This window comes from Geotrypetes seraphini, chromosome 6, assembly GCF_902459505.1.
Source record: "Geotrypetes seraphini chromosome 6, aGeoSer1.1, whole genome shotgun sequence".
NCBI classification, from domain to species: domain Eukaryota; kingdom Metazoa; phylum Chordata; class Amphibia; order Gymnophiona; family Dermophiidae; genus Geotrypetes; species Geotrypetes seraphini.
Window position 1 is genome coordinate 59,461,845 of NC_047089.1, and position 17,746 is coordinate 59,479,590.

A 17,746-nucleotide genomic window follows, 5' to 3' on the forward strand; every position below is an offset into this window, starting at 1 on the left:
AGAGTGGGTTGTAATGTGTGTGTTTGTTTTAATTGTTAAAATGATATGTTCTATATTTTAGGTTTTAATCTGTATACGAGGGAGTGCTGAAAAGTTCTCAGCCCAACCAAGAAGAAAATGATGTAGAGAGATGGCTCAATCAATGATCCCAAAATGTCAAAATATAGAATTTTGTTTCTGCAAATTGGCATTTAACGAAATAAGAACACTATTTTCAGCTACAATGGCAAAATAAAACTCAGAATTTAGGAAGTTGGTTGGACTGAACTTTTTAGCACCCCCTCGTATGTATATTGGTACCAAAGAACTTGGGGGCATTTTCAGTATAACTCGCCAATCACACAAGGTAAACTTGTTAATGTACTTTAGTATACGAATACCCAATTCTGACAAATACACTAGATACTAAGGTGTATAGACTTAAAGCATAAAGCATGCCTAAATAGCACTTTAATATAAACAAGCCTCAGCATAGAAAGAACGGTACTAACACCAGGCCTCCAATATCAAACTGCTATACAGCTGAATCTTGCAGCAATTATGCTGCCCTGCTTCAATCATTGGCTCCTCTTACAACCAGTGGTCTCCACTGAAAAAACTCCACCAGGAGAAAAAAAAACCGTGAAACCACCAGGTGTAGAGACATTTAAATTTAAGAACTATGCACCGAAGTGGACTTTGTTACAGTACTTACTGGACGGGTTAGAAGCATTATATGACGCAGGCAGCATCAAATACTGACTGCATAAATGGGTCTGAGATTCCCTCTGATGATTATAAACACAGCCTCTAGTAATTTTATGGCTGCAGAATTTGATTCTCCATGCATAACTAGGATTTTGGTGCATGGGATTAAGCAGCAGCCGTGTTGGTTCTGGCTCTTGAATTTCTCCCCTGTCCCCCAGCTACTAATCCTGATCCAGACTTGATAGCCTAAGAACAGCAATAGCAGTAGTTTAGGATGCGCCTTCTTACTGTGCATCTGACCTGAGAGCTGCACATCAATTTGATATTGCAGTTTGGGCTGCAAGAGTAGGGATAGAGGCCCTAGGTGCCTTGGCAATTAAAGGATGCTTAGAACATAAGAACATAAGTACGGTAGTCGCCTCCGCCGGGGCAGACCAGAGGTCCATCCCGCCCAGCGGTCCGCTCACGCGGCGGCCCATCAGGCATATTGCCTGAGCAGCAGTCCCTGACTAATTTTATACCTACCTCTACACTTATCTCTAAACCTTCCACTGCTCTTATCTGTACCCCTCAATCCCTTTGTCCTCCAGGAACCTATCCAGGTCTTCCTTGAAACCTTGTACATGTACCATGTCGTGTCTACCATCACTCCCAGGTCTCTTTCCAGCTTACTGACCCCTAGCATTGATCCCCCCATTTTGTAAGTGAACATCGGGTTCCTTCTCCCTATATGCATGACCTTGCATTTCCCCACGTTGAAGCTCATTTGCCACTTTTTCACCCATTCTTCCAGTGTCGTAAGATCCCTTTGGAGATCCTCGCAATCTACCGTGGTTTCAACCTTGCTGAATAGTTTGGTGTCATCTGCGAATTTGATGACCTCACATTTTGTTCCCGCCTCCAGGTCGTCGATGAATATGTTAAACAGGAGCGGTCCCAGCACTGACCCTTGAGGAACCCCGCTCGTGACCCCCTTGCCAGTCCGAGTAGTGGCCCTTTACACCAACCCTCTGCTTCCTGTCTGACAGCCAGTTTTTGATCCATCGGTGGACCTCCCCTCGCACCCCGTGATTCCATAGTTTCCTGAGCAACCGCTCATGTGGTACCTTATCGAAGGCTTTCTGGAAGTCTAGGTAAATTATGTCTATGGGTTCACCTTTGTCCACCTGGCTATTTACCCCCTCAAAGAAGTACAACAAGTTTGTGAGGCACGACCTACCCTTGCAGAACCCATGCTGGCTCGACCTTAGCTGTCCATTTTTTTCGATATGATCACAGATGCCGTCCTTAATCAGCGCCTCCATCATCTTTCCCGGGACCGATGTGAGGCTCACCGGCCTATAGTTTCCCGGGTCGCCCCTTGAACCCTTCTTGAAGATGGGCGTGACATTAGCTATTTTCCAGTCCTCCGGGATCTCTCCAGTTTTTAGGGATAGGTTGCATATTTGCTGAAGTGTCTCTGCTATTTCATTCCTTAATTCCTTGAGCACCCTTGGGTGAATGCTGTCCGGACCTGGCGACTTGTCGCTCTTTAGCTTGTCTATCTGCCTGAGGACATCCTCCTGGCTCACCTCTAGTTGGACCAGCTTGCTATCTTGATCTCCATTTTCTATTTCCTCTGGTTCCGGAATGTTGGATGTGTCCTCCCTCGTGAAGACCAACGTAAAGAAGTCGTTTAACTTGTCAGCTATTTCTTTTTCCTCCCTCACTACTCCCTTTCTATCCCCATCATCCAAGGGCCCCACTTCCTCTCTCGCTGGTTGCTTTCCCTTTACGTACCTGAAGAATGATTTGAAATTTTTTGCCTCTCCCGCTAGTCTCTCTTCATATTCCCTCTTTGCTCTCCTAACCACTCGGTGGCACTCCTTCTGTTTTTCCTTGTGATCCTTTTGGTTGGCCTGCGTTTGATCCTGTTTCCATTTTTTGAACGATGCTTTCTTGTCACTGATCGCCTTTTTTACAGCAGCCGTTATCCATGCTGGGTTCTTTATTCGATTTTTCTTGCACTCTTTTCTGAACCTGGGGACGTACAGGGTTCCTTTTACTAAAGTGCACTAGCGGTTTTAGCGCTAAACGCTAACGCCACCATAGCGCTTGCGTTAGTATTTTTCATTTAGTGCGCGCTAAAAACGCTAGCACACCTTTGTAAAAGGAGCCCTTAGTAATGCTAATGTTGGCACCGCTGGTTCTTTAGGGGGTAATTTTATAAAGGCTTTCATGCAATGACAAGAACGTGTATACTTTTATACGACTTGGGGTTTAGGCGCATTCGTTGCATTGTTTGGGTAAGCATGGGTGGAGTCATAATTTACATGCATTGCTCATAAAGGGCCTTTTTAATAAGCTGTAATAAGCGGTAACACGTGCTTACCACAGTAAAAAAAAAAAAAAAGATCACCACAACATGCACTGAAGAGTCCCATAATAATTTTTGGATGTGTACGCTGCCAGTCTTTCCTCATATTCTCTCTTTGCTTTCCTGACCTCTCGATGACATTCTTTCTGGTGTCTTTTGTGCTCTTCCTGGTTTTCCTTTGTCGGTTCCTTTTTCCATTTCTGACAGAGATGGCAAAAAATAGTTAACAAAGCATGGTAAAACCATAATAGGGACAAAACATGGTATGGTGAGACGCAGCATAGCGAGCATAGTTCGGCAAAACTTAGCATGGTAAACATAGTATTACAAAGCATAGCTAATATAGTATGAAACAAGACCATTTGGACATGGGAGGGGCCAGTCCTGTAATGGACTGGCCACCTAGACATAGCAGTGGGACGCATTAGAGCAAGGGTCTCAAAGTCCCTCCTTGAGGGCCGCAATCCAGTCGGGTTTTCATGATTTCCCCAATGAATATGCATGAGATGTATGTGCATGCACTGCTTTCAATGCATATTCATTGGGGAAATCCTGAAAACCCGACTGGATTGCGGCCCTCAAGGAGGGACTTTGAGATCCCTGCCTTAGAGGGTATTGCTGTGAACTTCACAAAATGGGTGCCAGATAATCTCACCAGAATTCCCTTATAGGTTATGGTGAGACCCCTCCAAACACTTCCAAATCCCACTATATCTACCTGTCTACAACCCCAGTAGCCATTATGGCTGCAGGTAGCACCCATATGGCAGAGTAGGGTTGTGGAGGATTTTGGTGGTCTTACATTTTCCACCATGAATGTAGTGGCTAGAGTGGCTTATGGGACTTGCTACTCCTCTCTCTATGGTTCACTAGCCCACCCACCAGGCTACTTAAGACACCTCTGTGCAGCTCTATTAGGCTTTCCTATACCAGGTGCTGATGTTCTGGAGACAGGTATGTACATTTCTATTCTGATATTTGTGGGTATGAGGGGGTCTGTGAGCACTGGGGAAGTGTGGGGGTGTCTTACCTTGATGTATGCAGTGGTCATCTAGTCAGTTTTGAGCACCTTTGTGGCACTTAGACCCTTCTGAAACAAGTCTAGTTCCAAACATATAAGTTCTGTCCAGGATGTCTTGCAAAATGTTTGAATATTGCTGTAAGACGTCCATGTCTAACCTGGCCTTGACACTGCCCAAACCTCACCCATAACATGCCTCCACCATGCCCATCTCGTGCTCTGAACGTACAGAAAGACAGTTTTGATTATCGATACTTGGACGTCTTGGCGAATAGGACGTCTAAGTGCTGATTTAGGTTTCTTTTTGGATGTCTGTTTTTTTGATTGAGCCCCAAAGTATGGTAAATATGGTGTATAGTAGGACAAGGATGGCGAACATTATGACAGTGTGGTAGAACGTTGTATGACAAAAGCATGGCATGGTCAGACATAGGACAAAGCGCACCAGCGTTTGAGATTTGAGACAGTGGAGGGTTGGGGCCCTTTTGACAGAAGGTCTGGGGAATTTGGATTGGCGCACTCTCATAGAGGGTCAGGGGAAGAGGTGAGTTTTTATTACTGAAGTTCATGTTTTGTTGCGTAATTGCATCTAAACCTTTTCTAAAAGGTAAACCAAAACAAATCACAAAAACATGCCAGAGTGCATAATTTCATTTATCTAATGAAGGGTTCCTTTTACAAAGCCACAAGTAAGCAAGTACTGGCACAGCAAATGCAATGAAGCCATTCAGTTTCTATGGACTTCGCCTCATGTGCCATATTGGGAATCACTACTGTGGCTTTGTGAAAGGGGCCTGAAATTTGTAAGGGAGGGGTGATCGTATCAGCAGTCAGCATCGCTAAATATTTATAGGTATCTGCTCCGACCTGATGGTTTTGCCTGCAAAGGCTATATCAAGGAGCACTTTTGCAACCATGTTTCTTGATAAAGCTGTTGTAGGCAAATCCAATGGCCAGGCCAGAGCATATAGATGTTTAACAATGCTAGATGAAAATATTATCACCTCTCACTTTTGAATTTTATTAGATAAGTTATAATATACATTCTGTTTTACAGTTTATTTCTGCCTGCCCACAACAGGTAATCAAAATGGTTTATTAAAAGAACTTGATAGGACAGAAACATATCACACCCATATAAATTTTCATTTAAAAGAGAGAAAATGCATAAAAATAACAGCAAAAGTATACCACGTTGTCAATAATAACTTCTTGTATCCATGTCCTCTCTACACCTACCCCCCCAGGAAGCAAGATTGCAAAAGCCTTCTGAAAAAAAAAGTCTTAAGCATTCTTCTAAACTGTGGCATTGACTGCTCCTTCCAGAGCTCTTTTAAGCAAAGCATTCCATAACACTGGTGCCAAATGAAAGAAGGCCCCCTTTATGCTTCCAACTGGGCCTTTTATTGTGATTTTAGTTTTCTTGTGTGGTGTTACCTTTTTAGACATTTTAAAGTTCAATTAAAATATTAAACAAAAAACAAATAGGCAGGGACTGAGGCGGTGATGAAATCTGTACTACATAGATTACGAGGGGGTGCTTAAAAGTTCTCAGCCCAAATAAGAAGAGAACAACGTGGATATGATCTGAAACAATGTCAAAACATAGAATTTTGTTTCTGCAAATTGTCACTTAACAAAAGAAGATGACATTCTTTTCAGCTACAATGGCAAAATAACGCTCATAATTTAGGAAGTTGGTTGGTTGGGCTGAGAACTTTTCAGTACCCTCTCATAGTGTCTCAGATTTGGGTGTTTGAATGAGTGGTTCAATTGATGTCAAACCTCCTGCCCTTTGCTTAATATTTAAATACAATATATTGGTGCTTGTATGATAAGTATGTAACTTTATACCTGCCCCTGATCATTTTACCTACAATTTCTGAACGATTTGTGCTGGTATTTTATCAGGACACTTGGGGGCCCTTGGCATCTTTATAAAATAGGCCCAGAATAGTTGCTTGCTTTCCGTCACACATAGAAACATGACAGCAGATAAAGGCCAAATGGCCCATCTGGTCTGCCCATCTGCAGTAACCATTATCTCTTCCTCTCTCCAAGAGATTTATAATAAAATTGTTCCCCACTTGCTCATTGTAATAATGCCCCAGATATGAATGAACTGAACTTTTAAAGAGATTTCTTTCCTAACACTAATTTCTTTTCATGCAGGTTAAGTACCATGTCGTTTTGTCTCTCTTTATTGACAGTTTCTTGGAGGATGGTATTTTTATGTTCAAGCCTATAAATCACTGAAGCACAAAGCAGCCAACATGGATGTGCTGATTGTCCTGGCAACCACCATAGCTTACATATACTCTGTTGTGATCCTAATAGTGGCCATTATTGAAAAGGCTGAGCAGAGCCCCATTACGTTCTTTGACACACCACCCATGCTCTTTATGTTCATTGCTTTGGGGAGATGGCTGGAACATATAGCCAAGGTGAGCAGTGGACTGCAGTAATATGCACTCTCGAGTCAACATTCATTTGGGGTGATCACCATTTGTTAAACACAGGGTGCCACAGCTGAAATAAATCCAGATATTTAGTGCTGGTACCTGAATAGTAGCCAGCACTGAATATTCAGATTCAGCAATGACCATTGGCACTATCTAACTGACGGCAATATTCGGTGAAGGGGGAAGGTACTAATGTGCATTGTGGCAGTGCACAAAATGCACATTTTCCTCTTAATGTGTGTTAAATGGCAATGTGAATTATATAATCATGATGCATGCTAACTAAGTTACTGTGGGATACATAATGAGCTGCAAAGCATGCAAAACACCTCAACACTATGGGCTCCTTTTACAAAGGTGCGTTAGAGCCTTAACGCGCAGAATAGCGTGTGCTAGCTGCTACCGCCTCCTCTTGAGCAGGTGGTAGTTTTTTGGGTAGCGTGCGCTAATTCGGTGTGTGCGCTAAAAACGCTAGCACACCTTTGTAAAAGGAGCCCTATGTAACTTGAATAACAGCTTGCAGTGAACACTGCACGCTATGTCTATTCCAGAAAAAATAACTCCAGGTCAAACTGGCATTATTTCTCCTGCCTGGGAGCATATCTTAAATCAGGGATCTCAAAGTCCCTCCTTGAGGGCCTCAATCCAGTCAGGTTTTCAGGATTTCCCCAATGAATATGCATGGAAAGCAGTGCATGCACATAGATTTCATGCATGTTCATTGGGGAAATCCTGAAAACCCGACTGGATTGCGGCCCTCAAGGAGGGACTTTGAGACCCCTGTCTTAAATGGACTGGGGCTAGAAAAAAGCAGCAGCAGCTCTCCCTATTCCTTCCTCTCCCCCCTCTTCCTAGAGATGCCCCTTACCCCTCCTGTAGATAACTTATACCCCCTATGAAGATACCTTTGCACCATCCCTTGAATACACATTTTTCCTGATGGCCAAACCCTACCCAAACAGCAAGGCTTTGAACCTTTTCTCCCTTAATGACCTCTCAATTAGAGTTACCATATCGCTCCAGGAAAAGGAGGATGGATTAAGAAATTCGGGTTTTATTTCCATTGAAAGCAATGGAACTAAAAACCAGATATCTAGGTCCCTTTTTGGGAGCCATATGGTAACCCTACTTCAATATCCCTCCCTGTAAATCCCTCCTGGGCCTACTTTTCTGGTAGTACAGGACCATGTTTATCAATTTCTCCAAGCCATATACTTCCTAAGTCAAACTTCAGTATTCCCCCGTGCTTTGATCATATCTGACAAATGTACTGTTTGTTCTAAATAGCTACATGAACAGGCTTCCTACCCCCTAAGCTCTTATTCTATCTCTAGAGGAGGTCAAGGAAAAAACTACCAGACAGAAAAGTGTAGTTTAAATATTCAAGGCCTTGGGAGTTTCTTGGCATCCTATTAACTGGTAGGAATTCAAACCAAGAATCTCTCCGAATTACAAGTGACTGACCATTTTATTGAGATCAACATCATCAATTAATTCATTATTAAACATACATAGTTGTACATCTTCCAATTAGATTAAAATTGCTTCATTAAGATCCAATGATAACTTGCATACTCCAAGTTTCAAGTTTTTATTAAAATTTGATATAAATGCTTATCGGTTTTCTAAGCGATATACAACTTAAAAATAGGGGCTTAAACAATCATAGACAAATACAATCCGTACTTCACCATTGGGTCAGGAACTACAATATAATAAAGTACAAAAGAACATGTAGGGAAAACAAATTAGGAAGGGTAATTGGTTGGAACCATAAGTACGGGACTAGAATAAAAAGTGGTCCTAAAAATAGAGAGAAGTTTCTTAGTGTTCATGTTCAATTTCTTAAAGTTCAAATGCATCTTTAAAGAGAGAGCTTTTTAAAAGATCCTTTCAATCTCTCCAAAACTGTATCCTCCCTTAGATAAGCCGGCAAAGTGTTACACAGAGTTGGGGTGCTGTTGCTGAAAAGATACTATTAAGTCGTATACTGATCGCTTTCAATGATGGAACAGATAAAAGATGTTATTCATTTGATTGAAGTGTTCTGGATGAGGATAAGGAATGATAAATTTATCTAGGAATATGGGTGCTTTAGATCGAATTTTGAATATTATTAGCGCTGTTTTGTACATTATCCTATGGTTTATTGGGAGCCAGTGAGCATTCTTAAGAAGAGGTGTGACATGATCATATTTTCTTGTGTTTGTAACGATTTTAATAGCTGTATTTTGGATAATTTGAAGCCTTCATATTTCTTTTTGTGAGATGTCCTTATATAACAAGTTACAGTAATCTAGTTTGGAGATTACTAGAGAATGGATCAGGACATTTAATGAGTCTGGCTCTAGGAACTTTGCTAACGATCTAATCATCCTGAGCTTGTAGAAGCAGTTTTTAACAACTGAACTAATATGATCATGGAAGGACAATTTTTGGTCAATGACACCTAATATTTTAATGTTAGTGACCATTTTTAGTTGGGTGTTATCAAGATGAATTAGAGAAGTCATGGACTATCCTTATTTCCATGGAAATAACATGGCTCTTGTTTTTGATGTTTAGAACCAGCATATTGTCTTTAAGCCACTGACTAATTTTCTAGATCTTTTGGTTAATGCTCTTAATATCGTAGGGGCTTTCAGTGTCTAATGGGTGCAAGAGTTGAACATTTTCCACGTATGTGGAGAATCCGATTGACTCAGTGCCATTAGTGGCACCAAGAAGATATTAAAGAGGAGAGGAGATAATGTATAGCCCTGTGGGATTCCATATGTATTGGTATATGTATTGGATGATATATTGTTGAATCTTGCCTTGTAAAAGCAATTTGAGAAGTAGGAGCAAAACCAGTTCAAGACTTGTCTGGAAATGCCTATAGAGGTTAATCTATTGAGCAGTAATTGATAGTCTATATGGTATCAAAGGCAGCCGATAAATCTAGAGAAATCAGAATGACAGACTTATGGTGAAATAGGTGATATAAGATAGTAGTTGTCAATCCAATCATAGAGTGCTCTGTTGAGTGATTCTTTCTGAATCCTATCTGATTTGGATGACGTACATTAGTTTTGTATACAAAATCTGTTATTTGATTAAAAACTACCTTTTCTGTGATTTTAGCCAGAAATGAAATGTTTGCGACATGAAACTTGATTTTTCTTTTGGACATATTTTGTGATCGGACGGATGAGACTATAATCATTTTTTGTAAGTTAATCATATTTCATTAGTAATTTTCCCTAGCAACAATAATGACTCGGGTATCGCATGCTATTGGTTTTATCCCTTTTCAGAAAAAGAAAGGGGTAAAACCATGTTCACTTAGGCCATAATGATCTGAGACCTAGGACTCGTCTATTTCCCAATCTTACAGGAAATAGTAGCTGTGACAAACATCTAGTTTAAAACTTTAACATTTGCTAACCAAGCAATATTATTTTTACTGTAACTGTGACCTATAAGACCAAGGAATGGGAGAGGCAACTGGGATTTCTATTATGAGTCTCGGTCGCCAGTAATATGGTTGAGAACAGTTATAAGATGCTCTACCAATGATATTATATCCCAGTGCACCTAAAAGCTACTTTTGGAATGGGTTCTGAACAATGTTGGAGAACCTATAGGTCCCAGGGTTCTTTTCTCCACATTTGGTGGTCTTGCCCTAAAGTTAGTGTTTTAAAAACAGGTTATGGATTTTGTCTCTGAGGTATTGGGCTTCCCTGTGAAAAAAATTGATTGAATGCTGCCTGTTGAATGTTTCCCCTCTGGTATTACTGACCCGCCATCGCAAATGGATTACTCAAGTATTGACGGCTGGCTGCCTTGTATTGGCGGCCACCTGGAAAAAGTGAGAGCTCCCCCTTTTGGATGGTGTTCTTGAGAGAGTTACCACATAGCTTTGATGTCAAAATTAACTGCCCTTCGTAGAAACAGGCTCTTTCATTTCCAGAAAATCTGGGCTCCCTTTCTTGCTTTGAGCGAGACATTTTAACCCATGCTACTTTAGGACTTTCAACTATTGCTGACGCTCTCACTACCCCCACTAATCATTTTGAGATTTATACCTGCTGGGGGGCTTGGGTAGTGTTAGGGGGATGCTTTAGGAATTGTTTTGTTAGGTTTATAGGATCTCTCTAGAAGGCATTGTTTAGCCATGTACTGAAGAGTGACAGTACATCATAAGTGGAACCCATGGTGTTATGTTGGTTGTACTTTTATGACCTTTTGCTATTTTATAAGACAACATTGTTTGTTTGGGGGGGGTTTGTCTTTTGCTTTATATGGTTCAATAAAATTTATAAACTTGAAAAAAAACAAAACAGTTTCTTTCCCCTCCATGCTGCCTACCTGTTGCTTCCTGGACTCTGTGGCTCTAAGTAAACCGAAAGCAGGTGAGGCCATAGCTTTATATGCACCTCTGGCTCCTGCCAGTCCCGCTCTCAATGATGTAACTTCCTGTTTTGGAGGGGCAGGTCCAGCTTGTAGCTATGTAGTCCAGGAGACAGATATTCAGTTTTATACAGTAGGAACAGACAACCCAATGTTCAGCCAGGGTAGTTAGAATATTTATAAATGCTGGCTGCCATGGCTGAATTAAATCTAGATATTCAACTTTGGTATCCAGATAATGGCCAATGATGACTGCCAGCACCATCCAGATAGTACCTAAAAGCAGCCTGCTATCTGAATAACTAACCTGATGGAGTTAAGGCAGCCATTTTATTGTCCTAATGTTATTCAGTTAGCTAACCAAACAGCTCCACTATACCCACTGACCATCCTGTCAATAGTGCCAGATAGTCTAATAATTTTCAGCAACGTTAGGTAGTGCGCTGAAAATTGCTGACTGGCCCAAGTCAGTGACACTCATCTGGGTAACTGGTTCTGCTACCAGGATAAATGCTTTTGAATATTGGGCCAAAAGTTTATTTTCTATAATACAGTAGTATTATTTAGGGAAGCATAGTTATTCAAAAGCCCAATTAATTTTATTTCTATTTATGTAGCAACTTTTTTTTAATGTGCTGTGCCACAATATGAGAGTTTTTGTACAATATAGTATCCTTGTGTGATTGTATAATAGTCTGAGCCAAATTAAAAGGGTAAAATTTCTTTCCCCTCTTGATCTCTTGAATTTCCTCAATACAACTTTTCAGTAATATTTGAACTTAGTGGAAGGCTTCACTAATGTTTGCATTTGCATTTAAATTGTCTCTGGACACGCCTCTCAAGGGCTGTCTGGATGGATCTGACTGAAATTTGGTAACATAGTAACATAACATAGTAGATAGGAATAGTTCTTGCTGAAATTCCAGTATGCTTGCCAAATTTCAGCCAGATCATCCAGTGAAAGGACCTCTGAAAGTACCAGGAGAATAGGGCTGTTCTGTTTTTTCAGATGTAGCTAGCAAGAGTCAGTGCCATAAAACAAGGATGCTAAGAAGAATCTCTAAATGTGTTCCATCTCTAATATGTTACTTTTTATTTATTAGTTGGGGGGGGGGAAGGGAGGAGGAAAGAGTCTTTTCTGTGAAGGAAAACACTGAATTGTGCAATTATAATAAAACAACTGTGCTTGGTAAAACTACAACTGTGCTTAGTCCCAAGCATACTAAAATTGTAGGACAGCAGTGAAAAGAATGCTTAAGCACTGGGTTTGATCTGGTTAGAAATTGGATTTGGTCTGGTTATTTCAAACTGTTTCTCTGTCTTTTTGTAGAGCAAAACATCGGAAGCACTTTCTAAATTAATCTCTCTGCAAGCTACAGAGGCAACTATTGTAATACTTGGACTAGACCACTCTATCCTCAGGTACTCAATAGTTATTGAGTTATTTTGCCCCCTAATCTTATCTTTGTCCTGTCACTTTTTAGTGCCATATTCTTTTTCAACTTCAAAACAACCTTTTTTTTTTTCCAAACAGTGCCCTCTTCTACTTGATATTTGTCAAAAATAATTCATTATTTAGACAGTCATTTTCAAAGCCATTTCCACACAAGAGATCAAACCGGCTGTGTCCCTTGAAGCCCAAATGATGAAGTTATGACTGTCTTTGGTCACACCAACAGAAGAGAGTAATCGCTGGAGGAGGACATCATGTTTGGGAAGATCAAAGGAACCAGGCGAAGATGGTTGGACCCGTTGAAAACAACTATGGGGATGACACTAGAGGACCTTTCCGGACTAGCACAAAACCAAATTCTTTTTAAATCTGCAATTCCTCAAGTCGCTAGAAACTCAAACACGAGGCGATGGTGCCTAACAACAACAACAAACATGTATACCAAATAACACACATTAACTGGAGAAATTGTACATGGTTTGCCCTTAAAGCATGATATTTTAGTGCAAAACAAGTAAAGTAATGAGATGCAAAATATGGAAATCATGAGATGCAAAATATGGAAATCATGGAAAGCAAATTTGTTCAAAACGATTTATACAGTTTGTATTTGACCTCACAAGCATAATTATGCATGGAAAGAGCTGATGTTATCTTTTCTGACCAGGAAAATGTGTGGCCTGATGTGCTTAGGGAGCCTTTTAAAGGAACTGATTCTGTAACGAAAATAGCTCCCCACCCCTCAAAAGCCCCTTTGCAGAAACCCCCATACCCCCCAAATCCTCTTCTCACAAATCTCCTCATTCCCATAGTCTTCTCACCCCCCCCCCCCTCCCTCGGCACCTACAGGGAGATCCCTGAGTGGATAATGGAAATAGGGGCACAGGAGCAATCCCCATTTGCTCCTGCACCATCAGTGCCTGAATTCTAATTGGCATCCAAAGTCTCTAGTGTTAGTCTCACAGTACTATCAATAAGGGTCAAGTTGCTAAATAGGGGAATAGCAGGCATAAACTAAATGAATGGTGCCAGTGCAGTTATCGCTGAATACATATATTCAGTGCCACTAGTTATATGGATAGCAGCACCATAATACCTGGTAAGCTAGGCACTGGGGGCCAACACTTAAGAGACTTATGGTGCCAGCTTAAAATTTACCCCTCGATATCAAAATGGCAATTCAAACCTGTTCCAAATACTATTTGCAAAAAATGCTGAACCGCTCAAACTTATTCGTCAATTCCTGGTCAGTGTCAACCAGAAAACTAGAATTGCTTCAACTACTCCTTCCATCTCCCAAAGGGGTTAAATACAAACACACATTCGACTTGCTCTTCATTTACCTTGGCACCAAGACCTGGAGCAACCTCCCGACTGACAGGAAACTCTACAACAGGAAACACACTACAACAGGTTCCGAAAAAAAAATTAAAAACTCTTCCTTGGAAGCATACACACCGTAGACAACTAATGTGAAATACTTAATGTCACTAAATCATATACTCATCCCACATGTTATACCAGTGCAGTCATAGAACCTCCACTCTCCCTCCCCATTACTCCATAACTTAGCCCTCCTCAAATTGCTATAATATATACATTCTGCAATTCCTTACATTGCAAGTCATCTTGAGCCTATTTAGGCATAGCATGACTCAGAAATACTAGATTGAAAGCTATTTTGAGCAGGATCTTGTCTCTTAACAGGGTTGTGTACAACTGCACATGCCTAGTAGTGCTGTAGGAATGATTAGTAGTAATAGTTTCCTTTCACATAGATTTGCCTGTATTATATATTGCAGAGAAGAACAGGTGGCAGTAGACTTGGTTCAGCGAGGAGATGTAGTAAAGGTGGTGCCTGGTGGCAAGTTTCCTGTTGACGGAAAAGTCATTGAAGGCAACTCTATGGCGGATGAGTCTCTCATCACAGGTTAGTGTCTTTACTTGGTACTACTGGATACATTGGGGCTGATATTCAGACCATGGGGTGGGGGAGGGGGGCAGGCAAACAGGGCAACTGCCCTGGGCCCCAAAGTTCTGAGGAGCCCCCTGTGGGCTGTCATGTTATTTTCCTTCTATCTTCACAAGTCTGTCGGCCTCACTTTTGGTCATGCTGACAAAATCACTTTTGTTGCAGATGGAGGGCGATGTTGAACCAGCACAAATAAAAGGGAGAGCACATGCTGGGCCAAGGAAGCCCCCTGGACCAGTTATTTGTTGTTGTTTTTTAAAGTATAGCAGGGGAGGGGGGGTCAAAGAAGTGCCAGACTGGGGGTTGCGGAGGTGAAGGGGAAGAACTTATGGGGCTAGAATCGGGGGGGGGAGGGGGTAAGGGAGGAGGCATGGTGGACAATGGTTTTGAGGGAGAGAAGAAAAAAAAGAGAAGTTGGATGTGGGATGGTGTGGAGGAAGGGGGAAAGATACTTGAAGGGAGGACAGCTGGGAAGAGAAAGGGAAAGATGGTGGAACTTGGGGTGGTGCAGAGAGGGAGCGATATAAGATGGGAGGATAGGGTAGTTGGAAAGAGGGAGAGATGGTGAAGAAGGGAGGGGGAGAGTAGTTGGGAAGAGAAAGGGAGAGATGGTGAACCTGGGGAAAGGAGAGAGGCAGGGAGAGACATAGAAACATGATGGCAGATAAAAGCCAAATGGCCCATTTAGCCTTCCCATCCACAGTAACCACACCTCTCAGATCCCACACCTTCTTGAATTGAGGCACAGTCTCTGTCTCCACTACTTCCGCTCGGAGACTGTAAAAAGGTATTTCCTTAGAGTACTCCTGAGCCTATTACCTCTTAACTTCATCCTCTCATTCCAGAGCTTCCTTTCAAATGAAGGAGACTCGACTCATGCACATTTATACCACGTAGGTATTTAAACGTCTATCATAGCTCCCCTCTCCTGCCTTTCCACCAAAATCTACATATTGATCTATAAGTCTGTCCCCATACGCCTTATGATGAAGACTACGCACCATTTTAGTAGCCTTCCTCTGGACTGACTCCAGAATTGTACACAATATTCTAAATGAGGTCTCACCAGAGTCTTATACAGGGGCATCAATACCTCCTTTTTTCTACTGGCCAAACCTCTTCCTATGCACCTTAGCATCCTTCTAGCTTTCGCCAACACCTTTTCAACCTTAAGATCATCACATACAATCAAACCCAAGTCCTGCTTTTCTGTCATGCACATAAGTTCTTCACCCCCTAAACTGTACTGTTCCTTTCGGTGTTTGTAGCCCAAATGCATGACTTTGCATTTCTTAGCATTAGATTTTAGCTGCCAAATTTCAGACCATTCTTTAAGCTTCTCTAGGTCTTTCTTCATGTTGTTCACCCCATCTGGAGTGTCCATTGATAAGGGAGGGGGAGGAGAGAGCGAGAGTCCTGTGTATATACAGGTGAAGATTAAGTGCTCTATGAAACTAGAGGTGAAGAGCCCCCCTGAAATCCCCTAACATAATAGGCCAACATTATTAAAGGCCTAAGATGGCTGAAAATGCCCTGACTAAAGCTGTCAGCCTTTGCACAATCTATGCTTGCTGAAATCAGCAAGCCAAGCGAAACTTATGCTAAAATGAGCAAGTGAAACTAAACTTATTCTTTTACATGGCAACTGGTGTCACATCTTCTGTAGTGCCATAAGAACAGGGAAGTGAACATAAGGATGAGGACATGTTGTGACCAAGAATATAAAAATACATTATTTGTAAGACATATCCTGTAATGGGCAGAGCCTTATGGGACCCTTAGCTCAAAATTGCTGCGTTGATATTAAAATGACATTTGACGGGAATAGATAGTGATTTTAGTAAACAGGACACGCATACAGTATGACATAGATAATGTTAACCAATTAATAAACTGATAATGATGTTTGTAACTGACCAATAAAAGCTAACAATATGATATGCACCAACGTGGGCCAGGGCTATCGAAGCATATAAAAGATACCTCTTTTGGCTATAAGGTAGGACAGACATCCAGTTATACTCAAGCGCTTGAGGCATACTATCTGTCAGCTCCATATGCTGTAAAGATTTGCTCTTGTAACCTGTTATTGATAATAAAATATATTAATTAAACCAGCATATTGGGTTTCCATGAAGCCAGGTATTGAAGGCCGTAAACTGGCGGCTCTTCACTATTATATTGCAGATTTTGGTATCTGCCTCTCTACGGATCTTACCTGACACCCTTCAGAGATTTCACTTATAAAATTGTTAAAAAGAATAGGCCCAAGAACAGAACCTTGAGACACACCATTATTAATATCCCTTTCTTCAGATCGATCTCCATTGACCACTACCCTTTGTCGTCTTCCATTCAACCAGTTCTTGACCCAGCCTGTAACTTTGGGGGCCCATCCCGAGGGCACTCAGTTTATTTATTAGATGTCTGTGTGGAACACTGTCAAAGGCTTTGCTAAAATCTAAATACACCACATCTAGCGCACTCCCTCTATCCAATTCTCTGGTCACCCTATCAAAGAAATTGATCAGATTTATCTGACAAGACCTACCTCTAGTGCAGTGGTTCCCAACCCTGTCCTGGTGGCCCACCAGGCCAATTGGGTTTTCAGGATAGTCCTAATGAATATGCATGGAGCAGATTTGCATGCCTGTCACTTCCATGATATGAAAATTTCTCTTATGCATATTCATTAGGGCTAGCTTGAAAACTCGATTGGCCTGGTGGTCCCCCAGGACAGGGTTGAGAACCACTGCTCTAGTGAATCCTTGTTGCCTCTGGTCCTGTAATCCACCGGATTCCAGAAATGTCACCATTCTCTGTTCTGGCCTGTAATTCTCTACTTTTTTCTTACTTCCACCTTTGTGTAGAGAGACCACATCCACCCTTCTCCAGTCCTCCGGTACCACTCCTGACTAGAGAAGCATTGAAAAGATCAGTCAGCAGAGCCACCGGAACTTCCCTAAATTCCTTCAACACCCTTCAATAGGAGGATAGTTGCAAAGAGAAAGGGAGAAAAGTTGGATCTGGGGATGGAAGGAAAGTAGAGAGGAAGGAAGAAATGTTAGGTCTGGGGGTGGAAGGGTGAGAGAGATGCTGCATCTTTTCCCTTCCATGCCATTCAGCATTAAGGGGAGAGGGAAGATGAACAGAAAAGAGTGAGAAATGTTGGACCATGGGGAGAGGGCAGGAGAAATGGACCCATGGGAGGGCAAGAGAGATTGATTCATAGGAGGGCAGGAGAGAAGAGAGGTAGGATGAAAAAATGCTAGAGAAACAGACAGGAAAATATTGCCTGCCAAGAGTGGAGAGAGGGAAGGGGATTCTGAACGTGATGAGCCATGTGGAAGAGGGTCACAAGGGGGATGACAAGAAGATGAGTGAGAACAGTGAGTACAGTGGT

General features: G+C 41.7%; 1 protein-coding gene across 1 annotated transcript in view; it reads left to right on the plus strand.

Moving 5' to 3' along the window:
• The window catches only part of ATP7B (ATPase copper transporting beta), a 160,606-nt gene that overhangs the window by 69,121 nt on the left and 73,739 nt on the right, over nucleotides 1-17,746 (plus strand). The window contains 3 exon segments of the mRNA XM_033948176.1: nucleotides 6,275-6,508; nucleotides 12,249-12,340; nucleotides 14,174-14,301. Of these exon segments, the coding sequence (XP_033804067.1) occupies nucleotides 6,275-6,508; nucleotides 12,249-12,340; nucleotides 14,174-14,301 (454 nt within the window).